The following is a 13194-nucleotide window of genomic DNA, read 5'->3' on the forward strand; positions in this document are numbered from 1 at the left end:
TGTTATGGAGAAAATCATTTGACCATTCGGCGGTGCTCAATGGAGCTGTGCTCGATAGACTTCAAAACAAGAAGCGCATTGCTATTGACAGAACATTTAGTGGCAATATATAACAAGCAAGTTTTTCGCAACGTTTTGTGCTGCATCATTCAGTCAAAGGCTGGACTGAAACAAAGCCCCATCAAATTTGTTTTCAAACCACAGCGTTTTCACACCGACTGAACAATCGAAACAGTGTAGGCCGATGTTCAAGAGTTAGTCTGGTGAAACTCTGTACTTCTGTTCTATGCTATAATAATTCTGTTTTATTTTCTGTGCCTTAAAATGCTTTATACCACACATAAAATTATGTTTATAATAAGTTTCAGGAATCAATAAACTGGAACTTGAGTTCCATATTTCATATAAATGTTGCAACTGTCAAGGCATTTAAATCTGGAACTATTCACGACATTCGTGAGCGAGGGTCGGAAGGGTCCTGAGCGATGCAAATGAGAACCGGTAGGTTTAACAAGTGGAAACTCCAAGTTGCCAAAGCCAATTATTCAATACGTCCAAAAAAGACCCAAATGATCTATGATGACTATTTCCCTTGACCAGTTCCCAAATCACCTGACATTTAATAAACTTATGAAAAATGCACAGACACACATCAGAGAGGCGTAGGTTATGAGCAGGAGCTGGCTAATAAAAATTAAATGGGCAATTGGATACATGTCAAAATATGTATTGAAATGAAGCAAGAACATGCATTAGGACGATGTGAGTTAATTTATCGATAATGATCCAAATGATATTATATTGTAAGCAGGTACAAGGCCAAGCCTTCTTTCAATTAATGTTTCAATATAAATTCATTATAGTGGGTGTAACCTTGGCCAGAATATGCGTTGAATCCAATCAATTTCAGGGCACTGGTCTCACTGGTTGGAAACCACTACGCTGGAATAGTTCTCCCTTAATTTAAAAATATTTGCTAGGCTACATGTTGGTTCTTTAGGAAGACCTTTGAGAAGATGCTGCCAATAAACATTGAATCCCCATGACATCGCCATTTTTCTGTCCCTTTCAACTGTTACAGAAATAAATACAACTGTAGGAAGGATAATACAAATATTTGAATAGTTATCATACTATACATCTGGGCATATGTCATTTATTCATTATGTCCAAAAAAATAACATGGTTTTTAATCAAACATACTTTGCCGATAAGTGTGAGCCTATGTCTATTATATTTGCTCCTACCCCCTACCCAAAACAAAATCCATGAATAAATTAAAAACTGGAAAAAATGAATTTGGATAAATAAATAATATTTTGTGTATCAGTGTGGCGTTATTTCTTAGTGTGAGTCGCTAAACCGTGCGTGCGACGCGCGGGAAAATATTAACGTCATCTTAAATGTGGTCTAGTGTAAACAGTCCATTGGCTAAACCGGTGTGACGGGGCTTCCCTGCCCCAGATTGCAGGGGTAAAACAATAAATTGGACCTATGACTTTAAATCTGAAATCTTTGATAGAGTAAAGATCAGAGTCTTACTGGTGTGGGGAATAACAGAACCATCATCTGGGTACTCTGTGTTTCAGGACAGTTGGGGACGATTACGTTGGTAATTCGTACATATTTATCATAAATTCTGTCTACTAGGATAGGTCTTTCAGAAGGTAAGTTTCACTCTTGATATTGATAGTAAAGATGTCAAGCTAAATAGCTTATATGCTAGTGCTTTGTCTGCTATATAACTCTTAAGGGGTAATGGACAGTCGATACGATTACTTTTTTTGCGTAGTTGTATCCCTTTACTTGCCCACCAGTCACATAAACATAGGGACGGTTAGACCATTTACATTGAAATACTCTTGGTTTCCTTATGGGTTCCTTTGTTTCTTTTGAGTTAGCTTCATTTGCTTACTTGATAATACAAGAAAACGCTAGGTTTGGCTGGTACGAAGATTTGTGACTTTAAGATATTGGTATTGGGCATTGCATCCGAATCATGAAACGTGTATAACTTAATACTAGCTAACTAGTTGAAACGAATGTTTATCGCCTCGTTGAATCAAAAATATCTCAATGATTAACGTTAGCTAGCTCCACATTTGCTAATGGTGGCCTGTTGTTGGCTCCAGGTAGTAGATACTTTCCATATCAAACACATTTGACGAAAGGGAGACCCGTGTTATGTTATGGTTTAAGCGACAGTTTTCCTTGGGGACAAAATCATGATGTTGGTCTATAATCAGGTGTCCGTGTGAATGAAAAAGAACGACGCCATAAGTTAGCTGGAGCTAACTAGCGCTAGTAGCATGTACAATCTTCTAGGGCTGAGAGGGTCATACATTGTAGCGTTATCCCGGTCTACTGAACGCAATTTCCGGTTTATGTAACTAAGTTACCAGTCCCAAGATTAACGTTACGAATTATAAGAACATGGCAAGGATAGTTAAAAAGGAAAAGGACATGGAGAATACATTAGGAGTTCTGTTATAATGTAATTCGGGAAGAAAATACGCGGAACATGGAACGAAGACGGATATCCTTCTTTCGGAAGCCTCGGCCTCTCTTGCAGCTAATCCCATGTAACAGTCCCGCCCTCTCTCTCTCTAAAACGCTCATTTGGTGCAAACCTTTCCAGGCGTTCCGTCGTGAGATGAGAACGCCCGTGAACGAGGTTACAATCTGCCGGTTTGTTTAGCTGACTGTCAACATTGCTAGCTTTCCTTGCAATTCCGGGTTTGTGTCAGCATTGTGATGGTTTGTTAATAACAACAATATGCCTAGCATGAAATCATAACATGAAGTTGGTCTTAGTTTTTTACAAATCGGCATCCATGTATGTACTAAATGTCCCTAGCAAGCATTTGCAAGCAAGGACTAATGTTGTGATTAGCCAAGGAGGCCCAACGCAATTTCCATCAGACATAAGCCACTTCAAATCGCACCAGTGTTTCAAGGGTACACCGTGTTTTGTGTATATTGTGTATCCCCCAAGATTTTTCGCGCGCCTGTGGTCTAAGTACTTCGATTTGCAGTACATTTAATCTGACATAGTCTGTAGTATCCGGCCTACTTTATTCATTGTACTAGTGGCCAAATCCGATGGCGCAGTTGAACGTGTATTCTTTGCAAGCTAGCTATCCGGGCAGCCAGGTGTCTTACATTTCTGATTTGAAGTGGGGATGAGACAAAGAAGGGTACACAATGTTGGGCAAATTGCCTAAAAAGGTTGTATTCCAGGTTATATTCCTCATGCCAATGAACGACCTTGGTTGACAGTAATTTGCGTTGGACTATGAGGACAAAAGTAATTGTTATGACATGGTATTATTGCCTTCTGAAACTGGAGAAAATTAATGCAGTTCTTGCAAGCCACCCCAAATGTCTGACATGAAGCTGGAACAATGAGAAGTCTCCTCTTTTTTTTTAACCAGTTTCAATTGTTATTTTCTTGGTTACTTAACTGCATGATAATAACTCCTTGGTAAATGTTCTAACTTTCAGAACATAATATTGTTTACCAAAGAAATGGTGATGGAGAAGCCAAGTCCCCTGCTTGTAGGGCGGGAGTTTGTGAGGCAGTATTACACACTCTTAAACAAGGCACCAGACTTCCTTCACAGGTAAACATCCATACATACTGCAATCATTTAATCACAACAGAATCCAAATCGTTGAGCGGTTTGTGTAAGTACTGCTGACTGAAATAAAAAAACATTGTTTCAGGTTCTATGGCAGAAATTCTTCTTATGTTCACGGTGGACTCGACCCAAACGGAAAGCTTGCAGAGGCTGTGTACGGGCAGGCGGTATGTGACTTTCGTTTTCTCTTGGTATAGTAAAGAGTTAGAACCATGATTCATGACCGGAAGAATGTACTTGGCACATGCTCATACATGGGCAGTAAAGTGTGGCAAACTCGATATGCTATCATAAAATCCTATGTCATAAGCAGTGGAGTTCTGAGCCTTCACTTCTGCTTTCTTTAGCATGGCCGAGACCGGTACACTGAGGTTGTGTCGGTAAAGGGGAAGTTGTTTTATTTTTTCACATGCATTTCGCATTCCTTTTTTTTTCGGCTTCTATATTTTTGAGGTCTATGAAAATTATCAATCTCAAGATGAAAATTGTGACAACAATAGCAAACAATATGGATATTACAAAACCCATGGCCCCAATCCAAGCCATCGGCATGCATCATTTCCCCTTTGCTTATTTTAAACACTTGCCCTGAGCTCACCTCACTTGTAAGGAACCACCACAACATATGGGTGCACCTCAGTTCCTTTATGAGCTCCTATTTTCTTTCTCTGCCAGGAGATCCACAAGAAGGTTATGTCGCTGCAGTTCAGCGAGTGCCACACAAAGATTCGGCACGTGGACGCACACGCGACCATGACTGACGGCGTGGTGGTGCAGGTTCTGGGGGAGTTGTCCAACAACGGCCAGCCTATGAGGAAGTTCATGCAGACGTTTGTGCTCGCGCCAGAAGTGAGTTTTCGATGTTCCTTGGTAAGGTTAGGGCACGTTTAGCCGAATGCAAGAAAGGACTTCCAAATATAGTTTTATTAAGACATTGCCCACATTTCCTCCCCGGCAGCCTACTGCATTGAAGAAGGACGTATATGATACAAATATCTCGCACAAATGGCTTTATTGAGGACTAGTTTCACAGTGCACACTCTACTCTCCTGGTTGTGTTTTCCTCCTCCACTGCAGATATGCCTCGGGCAACCAGAGCTCTTGAAATATTTGCTATTTATTAATAAATTGTTTGCTGCTGTTCTTGGGAAAACACTTTTTTAGAAACATCCATTTGTTACTAACCAGGTCTGGGGAACAACCCTAGCCGTAAAACACCGGCATTAATATTTGGTTCCTGGATGTCACCACATACACACATCTCTACCTGCACAGATAGTTTTGGGTATGATACGGTATGCTATATATGGAATGCATGGGTAACGTTGGTTATGTATTCATGTTTGTTGTTTTATTCCTCAACAGGGATCTGTGCCAAACAAATTCTATGTCCACAACGACATCTTCCGTTATGAGGATGAGGTTTTCGGTGATTCTGAAGCGGAGCTGGATGAGGGTACGGGCACATACACTTGTCAATTAGCTTAGACCGTCCTTAGAATGTTTAGCATGGGCATTAATACCTAGTGTCAAAACAGAGGAACACCACTGTAGTATTGTTGGCTGCTGCAGTCGTGTAATTGGATTCCCCTATTGCAGAATCTGAGGAGGAAGTTGAGGAGGAGCCAGAGGAGATCCAGGCCTCCCCTGAGCCACTTCAAGACAGCCCCAGCAGCACCAGCTACTACGAAGCTCATCCTGTAACGTAGGTCCACATGGATGGATTGATGCTATGTTAATTGTAGGGATGTCCCGATCCCCGGATCGGATCGGGCCCGATACTGGGTTTTTAAGGTAAATCGGGATCGGCCGATCTAATTCAATTTCATGGCCGATACATATTTATCTATCAATATTTTTTGTGTGTGTGTGTGTGTGTGTGTGTGTGTGTGTGTGTGTGTGTGTGTGTGTGTGTGTGTGTGTGTGTGTGTGTGTGTGTGTGTGTGTGTGTGTGTGTGTGTGTGTGTGGAAATTGCGTTGAATGAGAGATACCATTTCGCACGTTGAGCACACAGTTGTGTGACTCGTTTATGAGTTAGAGAAAACAGGAAATCAAAACGTGCTGCAAGTAAACAAATCCCGCATCGGGCTCTGACGCCATGAGACGCTCGTAATCCTTAAAGGGACAGCGATCCCTGAACCACCAAGACAGTAAACGACATGCCTAACACAGTGGAAAGAACAACACATAACAAAATACTGTAGGTGAATTATGTTACACTCACTACATACAATCAGAAGCTAGAATTAAGACTGAGGTAAACGTGAGGGAATCAGAGAGGCAGATTCAACAGAATATCCTGACTGTGTTAAATATGTAAACATGTAAATATCTAAGTAATAATTGTGACATAAATATGTAAATGATTAACTGACATTGTAAGTACATTTCTAGCAAATGAACTCCAATATAATATTAATTAATTCTACAACTTTCAAATATTTAACTTCTAAACCTTACATTATTATGGATTATTCCACGGCTCTTCTCAATGCTGGCTGAACAAACCATCCTAAGGTCAGAGAATCCTCTACCCTTCTGGCGGGCACATGCTACACAGCGACCCGCACTGGCTGATACAGCCACAAAGTTTCTTTGCGCACCTTGTACATCGGTGGACAGTGAGAGACTGTTTAGTGCAGTGTAGAATGTCCTTGATGTAAAAAGGAACCGGTTGTCAGCCGAGATGGTGCAGATGTTGGTTTTCATTAAAAAAAAACTGCACTGAACTGAAGAAGTCAGTGCAGTATATTAAGATGGAGGAAATAAGAAGCTCTATTACACTATTATTACACACCCACATTGTAAAAAATAATAAGCTTCCTTGAAAAAAGGGTGGAAACTTGTTGCCTCAAATAAGTTAAGTAACCGAAACTTTACTTTAGGTTATGTTTACAAGTAATGCTTATGTTATGTTATCGTGAGAGAATAAAAGCTATTGAGCACAGCTTGGATGCCTGTCTATTTCTTAATGTACAGGAAATAAAATCACAAAAAGTGATAGGGTATCGAAAAACCAGTATCGGGAAATATCGGGATCGGATCGGGAGCAACATGACAATATCGGATCGGGAGCTAAAAAATGAGATCGGGACATCTCTAAATTGTACACGATGTGAGAGGCTCAAAGTGTGATTATTTATTGCCCCTCTTTTGTTAATCCTTATCGCCTAATTTAAACTCAGGAATTAATATTTGTGGTGGACAGATCTACTATTCTTGTTAAAATCAAGGTGTATATTTTGAAAAGAAAATAGGCGGTGCAGATTAACGCTGCGGACGCTAGATTCTTCCTGATCTCCACTCATGTTTTAAATTAATCATTTGTTTCTTCAGTAATGGCGTGGAGGAACCGATGGAGGAGCCTGCGCCAGAACAGGAGCCTGAACCCGAGCCAGAGCCCAAGCCGGAGGAGGTGAAGCAAGAAGAAGAGAAGGTTCTGGAGGAGATGGAGGAGAAGGCCCCTTCACCTGCACCCGCCGACTCCCCAGCCAACACCCAGGAACCTCCCAAGGTAAGAGGGCCTCGTCCTGCTTGAGTGCTCTTCTGCATGGTTACAGTTGCCATGAAGATTTGGTATATTCCAACTGTCCACCTATAACCCAACTCTTTTTGAAATGGCTGTCTCTGTACTGATGGTATGATGTGTTTTTGTGCCCCTCTAACAGACGTTTTCCTGGGCTTCAGTGACCAGTAAAAACCTGCCCCCTAGTGGCACAGGTCCCTCCTCTGGTATCCCCCCTCACGTCGTCAAAGTCCCCAACTCACAGGTAACCATCGCTGCAGACGGAAACTCTGGAAGTGTACAGAAAAGATATTGTGTTTGCTTTTTAATTAGCTCTGATACGATGGAAGGTTGAGGTACCATATTGAGGGCTAAATTCAAAGTGTGATGTCTTTGTCATGACTTTCTGTTTTAAGTTAAGTTAAGTTTTCTAATCGCTTACAAATAACCGCCTGGTGTCCGTAAGAAAAGACATGACTACCTAACTTATTTAAAGCACACTGATCTTTTTCATTCTATGTGCCAATGATTTCCAGCATTTACATAAAGACATTTTATACAAAACTCCCAGTCTGGCATAGTGTAGCTCAGGATAACCAGATTAGCTGGTTGTATTCTAAAACGACCAAGTGTACTTGTTTTGATACTTGTGTTTGAGTTGTAGAACAGTTTGTGATGTATGCTATTGCTATCGTTTCCCCCCCCCCCCCCCCCAAAGGCCAGAGTGGAGGTCAAGCCAGAGACCCAGGCGGCCCCCCTTCGACCCCGAGACCAGCGCACACGAGAAAGACCCGCCTTCGCCCCACGAGGACCCAGGCCTGGTAGGTCCTGAACTCTAGATCACACAAGGGTCAAGAAACCTTGGTCAGGAGTCTCCTCCATATCTTATTCCCACAAACCTCCTCATGCTTCTTATGGGTGTTCACCATTTCCATCTTTCTGTGATTGGTAGATGGTGTGGCAGAGACACAAACGGGGAAACCGCACTTGAGTTTTGTCAGCAAAGGTAAAGTCTATCCCCGTTTACTCAGGGTATAACTGCACTGGTGCTTTTAGGTTGAAAAGTATGCGGCTAGAGCTTGTCATGTTGTTATTGTTGTGGTTTTGAGGACCAGTCACAGAGGAAGTGTTTGCCAACTGTAGAATGCAAAACCACACTGCGGAGAGGAAAAAAAATAGTTGATGCCTAGCAAAAAGCATGGCTTTTCAACTGTTTCAAAACAGCCATATAATATCTACGACGACCTAAAATTACAAAAAGGCAAAAGCAGCAAGTGAAAGAATTTGTTTCCATTGAAGGCAATGACAAAATGACAGCCCACAGCTGTTAACAGGCGTTCTGTGTGATTGGGGCCTAAAGGATTACTAGGTCCGAAGCTGATCCATGTTGTGTACTGTGTACGGTGATGTCGTTGACCTTGCAGGCAGGGGGGATTCAGAGAGCAGTGAGATGGACACCAGGCGGATGGTCCGCTTCCCAGACAGCCATCAGCTGTTTGTGGGCAACCTTCCCCACGACATCGACGAGAGCGAACTCAAGGATTTCTTCATGAGTATGTTTCTCACAAAATAACCCTTATCTAAACAATACATAGGGGCTCGGGTGTCCTCAATGTCCGAAGTCTAACCTCCTTGGCATAAACCAAGATGCCCTTGCCCCCTATTTTGTCCTTAATGAAATTTATCTTAATTCTCCAAGTAATCTACTTTTGATGACTTTCCTTATGATGCATGACCTAAATAATAGTAAACAATGTTCCTCGGTATGTTTTCTTTGTTGTTATTTGACATAAAATTACGTTTCTCTCTCTCTCTCCCTCCCATCCCCAGCCTACGGGAATGTTGTTGAGCTCAGGATCAACACGAAGGGAGTTGGAGGAAAGCTGCCCAACTTTGGATTTGTAGTCTTTGATGATGCCGAACCTGTGCAGAGAATTCTGGGAGCCAAGGTAGTTGGGGCATGTCCAGACAATTCCTCGTCGACTTCTATTGACTTTGGTGGCTTGGTCATGTTCAAATGGAGGAGTCGTATTGCAGAACCATGAATTAACCTTTTATTTTGGTGTGGGGCAGATAATCACCAGCTGATATCGGTAGTGCAAATTACTGACACGTACCATTCTGGAGGATTTTTCTTGTACATGTGATGGTTAAATCGCCTATTATCAGACTTTTGTTTATAAAACATTGAAATCCAATAGATTTTAAGACTGGGTCCATGACCCATTTAAACCAGGTGACAAGCCGGTGTATAAAGTAGATTTGGAGTGTTTCTGGGCCGGGGGCCAAAGCTTGTTCCGTTGGTGTTCCGCCCAATGGGCATTGACGGATGGTGTCATTTCCTCCTGCTGCAGCCAATCATGTTCCGCGGCGAGGTGCGTCTGAACGTGGAGGAGAAGAAGACGCGGGCGGTGCGGGAGAGGGAGACCCGCACGGGGGACGACCGCCGGGATATGAGGCGCAGCGAGCGCGGCGGAGGCCCCGGAGGGCCGCGAGGCATGGTGGGGGGAGGCATGATGCGTGACCGCGACGGAAGGGGCCCGCCGCCCAGAGGTGGCATGGCCCCCAAGCCCGGCACGGGATCTGGAAGAGGGGCTGGGGGTCCGGGCGAGGGCCGCTTCACCACCCAGCGTCGCTAGGAAAGCACCACCTGCAATTTGGACGTAGTACCACATTCTTCATCAACTGTTCGTTAACGAAAAAAGTCCACATGTATAAACATGTATATTTGTTTTGGAGTTTTTTTTTTTCTTTTGGCTTTGGAATGTGACACAGCCTGTGAACAGTTTCTTCTTCTTTTTTTTGTGAAACAGACCAAACAAAAAAAACAAATGCTTACGATTTATTTTGCTTACTTGCTGTGAGCTGAGCATCCTTCTCTGGTATCTCAAGAATTCACAAACGTTAATTTGTAAAAATTCGTGAAAAAAGGCAAACCAACCAGGAATAATCTGCCACTTTAGGAGGGACTGATAAGACTTTTACGTACGATAATCCAGCCCATCATTTGGATAAGAGATTATAAGCCTTAATTTACTGGGGCGCTACTTCACGAAATCCCTCTGTTGCACATTTTATAAAGTTCTCTACCCATTATTGTCGGAGAGAAAAAAATTTGTTTGACGTGCAGTTTGAGCTGGGAAGGGAGTTTTGTCTTTTTAATATTTTATTTTTTCCCCTTTTTAAACGAACACTGCTTCAAAATTGCATTATTGCACTCAATATGCACTAATGGGTACTTTTTTGTCCGATTTACATTGATATCCATGCCTGGAACGCAGCTGAAGACGTCTTGGTTTTTTGATTTTTTTTTTTTGTCTCGAAACGACACAACTTTTAAAGGACAGGTCTCCGTCGTGGCCTGTGTTCTCGTGACCAGTGTACTTTACACACCTTCAACCCAGAACTATGCCTCACCTTCCACTGGAGGAGAAAAAAAAGCCTGCTACAGATTATATTTTTCTCATTTATAAAATTGAATAAAATGCCTAAAAATCCTGGACTTTTCACCAAATGCTATGGGGGGTGGGGAGGGTCACCGAGGGACGGGTGTGAGGAAGGAGTGGAATACAAAGATGGAACAATAGACGAGCTGCCCAAATGATGGTGGTTCTCTCCAATTTTGTTCTTTTGGTTTTAAGCGTTGGCTTTTCTTCATGTTTTTTTCGACCAGTTATTCGGCAGCAAAAACTTGCAAGGGCATGAACTGCCTCCTCCCCTCCCTACTTCCTTTTCACATGCAGAAAAACATAATAAATGTACAGCAAAAAATATATAATTTACTGTTTTTCATTTTATCTGTTTTCGGTTCTCTTTCAACTTGTTAGTCGCATGACGGTGCCTTCTAGTTCATACTATCATTTTTCGACGGTCATTTCCGATCTTGCTTCGAGGACCAGGGCGTTTCCCTGCCTCGAGACGAGGGGCTGCGTAGTTCAAACTATCGCCTGTTGGGAACACTTGCAGTATTCATTCAAAATTTAAGTTCCTTGGTTCTGTTTACTCTCTAGGTGCTCATTTCATTGTTTTCCTACTATTGTACTACCTAAGGTAATCTGCTGTGAGTTTTGTACATGTGTTTATACTGTTGTCTGCCCTGGGTTTGAAGACATTAGGTACCTCGAGTTTGCTTTTTGAACATGGTTCAGAGGGAGTTTTTAAGAGCTTTGGTTTGGATCTAGGAAACAAAGGTACATTAATAACGACGGACAATGCTCACTTTTTCACTTTGCTCCATTCCCTTTCCAGCCTGTGCTAAAAAAAAAAAAAAGGATTTGTACTGTTAACTGAAAGACGTGCCATTAAATGGTGTTCATAGTCACTTTTCAGTCATTTGGCCATACTCAAGATGGCCAGAGCCCCTCTCAGTTCTACGTATCTGCAGCTAATACAGGCATATCATGATCTCTTTGCCCTTATCTAGTTTTTCATGAAGTGTTTGTAACGTCTTGTGTCTTACAGGCTGCCCACAGAACGTCCCTTTCTCTTGCTGTGGAAGCCTTGTGCCCGATCAGTGGATTTGATTTATTTTGTGTCTCGATTCCGATGTAGAACAATAACGAATCCTCTAGTCTAGTCCCAGTCCTGTTCCCTTGTTTGTGTTTACAACACGTTGGCAATGTTTCAGCTGGGAAGGAAAAAATGAACAAGAGTTTTCTTATTTGTTCGTCTGTATTGAAACAGAAAATTACATTCATGTAGCATCTTCATGGTGTCTTCAGAAGCTCTTCTATGGATGTATGCACTCTGGTCAGTATTCAAACCATTCAGGATTTTTTCACACAAGTCGCATCAGGCATGCATATGAAGGTCTATTGGATTGGGCTTTTTTTTAGCTGAAGATGCATAACTTTATAGGCACATAGGCAATAATTCACCAGTATACTCAATTTCTACACCCAACATCAGAAACAGTTTTATTGCTGAAGTGCAGAACAATGTACTTGTTGCTTTTATTTTCTCACTGGCTTCCACGTCTCCTTAATATCGAGTCATATCTTCACACAACCTATCTGAGGAGGGAGAAAAATCATGTTTTTTTTTTATTAATAAATAAGTGAGTGCTCCTTAAATATTGCCATGCATCTTTACCCATGTTTAATTTTTGGTGGCTTACAATTTGAGATTCCCTCGCCCACCATTTGAAAACTAAACTTACCCCCCCCCCTCCCTTGTGATTAAATGCAGTAGAACAGATATTTATATCCTTTTATTTTGTAAATGGAAGTACAGTTAAGTTATTGACTTAAGCAGGTGTGCTGAACAGTTGGCTGCCGTCCTTACCTTATACTCGTTGATCATAGATAAACTGTTGCAGGTGGAGACTGTGTTTTGTTTCTAGGTCGTTTTTCCTCCATTTTGAATGTGTTGGACTTAACATACAATAAACTACTGATGTTGTATCAGCACCACTTAACATATTTGTCATGATTTTCAGGCCAGCCCAATGTTCTTCCAGCAGCTTTAGGTTGTGTTGCTATGCAGTGTGTTAGCTTGGTTGCTTGGTTGGAACCACATGCGTGTTTCTATTCCATAGGAATACGAGTTTGTCTACCATTAAAGGACAAAGCCCCCGTTTGGTACGACCCCCCCCCCCCCTCCTTTTAACTTATTTTTAGGATCAAGTAATATCATTCTGCCTTTCAAAACCATATTACGTATTAAGGTGTGCTAACCTTTAAAAATCATGTGTAACTGTTATTATTATTTATTTACTTTACTGCTGAGACAACTTGAAGGTGTCATTTATATACTTTACAAACATTTTAATTTTGGACAGTTAACACTACACAATTATAATTTCTATCTAGTGGGTTTCCACACTCAGAAGGGAATCACTCATATATATGGTATACAGGGCAGGGAGTTGTGGCCCCCAGGCCCTTTATTTCCTAAGTACCTTTATGTGTATGAACCTCATAAGACAGGAAAGTCCTGTGAAATGTCAGTCCAAAGCACGCCTCTTCTGCTGAAATGTGGTGTCAGGATAGTCAAGTGGATGGGGGGTTGACTGCCAGCTGATAGGGTTCTATCCCCGAATGTGCTTG

The 13194-nt window shown here is 41.9% G+C and overlaps 1 protein-coding gene across 2 annotated transcripts; it reads left to right on the top strand.

Moving 5' to 3' along the window:
• The first annotated feature begins 1438 nt into the window (after window positions 1-1438).
• g3bp2a (G3BP stress granule assembly factor 2a) lies at window positions 1439-12563 on the top strand. 2 transcript variants are annotated; one of them, XM_030351346.1, is made up of 13 exons: window positions 1439-1667; window positions 3505-3623; window positions 3727-3808; window positions 4317-4511; window positions 5007-5097; window positions 5241-5346; window positions 6979-7156; window positions 7311-7412; window positions 7866-7968; window positions 8100-8153; window positions 8572-8700; window positions 8978-9096; window positions 9502-12563. In XM_030351346.1, the coding sequence occupies exons 2-13, from the start codon at window positions 3529-3531 to the stop codon at window positions 9784-9786; spliced, it is 1539 nt and encodes a 512-aa protein (XP_030207206.1). In that variant the 5' UTR covers window positions 1439-1667; window positions 3505-3528; the 3' UTR covers window positions 9787-12563. The 2 variants fall into 2 exon arrangements, with proteins under 2 accessions (XP_030207206.1, XP_030207207.1); XM_030351347.1 differs by having other exon boundaries at window positions 4317-4490.
• The last annotated feature ends 631 nt before the right edge of the window (window positions 12564-13194 follow it).

The sequence above is a fragment of the Gadus morhua genome, chromosome 3 (genome assembly GCF_902167405.1).
Source record: "Gadus morhua chromosome 3, gadMor3.0, whole genome shotgun sequence".
Taxonomy (NCBI): Eukaryota; Metazoa; Chordata; class Actinopteri; order Gadiformes; family Gadidae; genus Gadus; species Gadus morhua.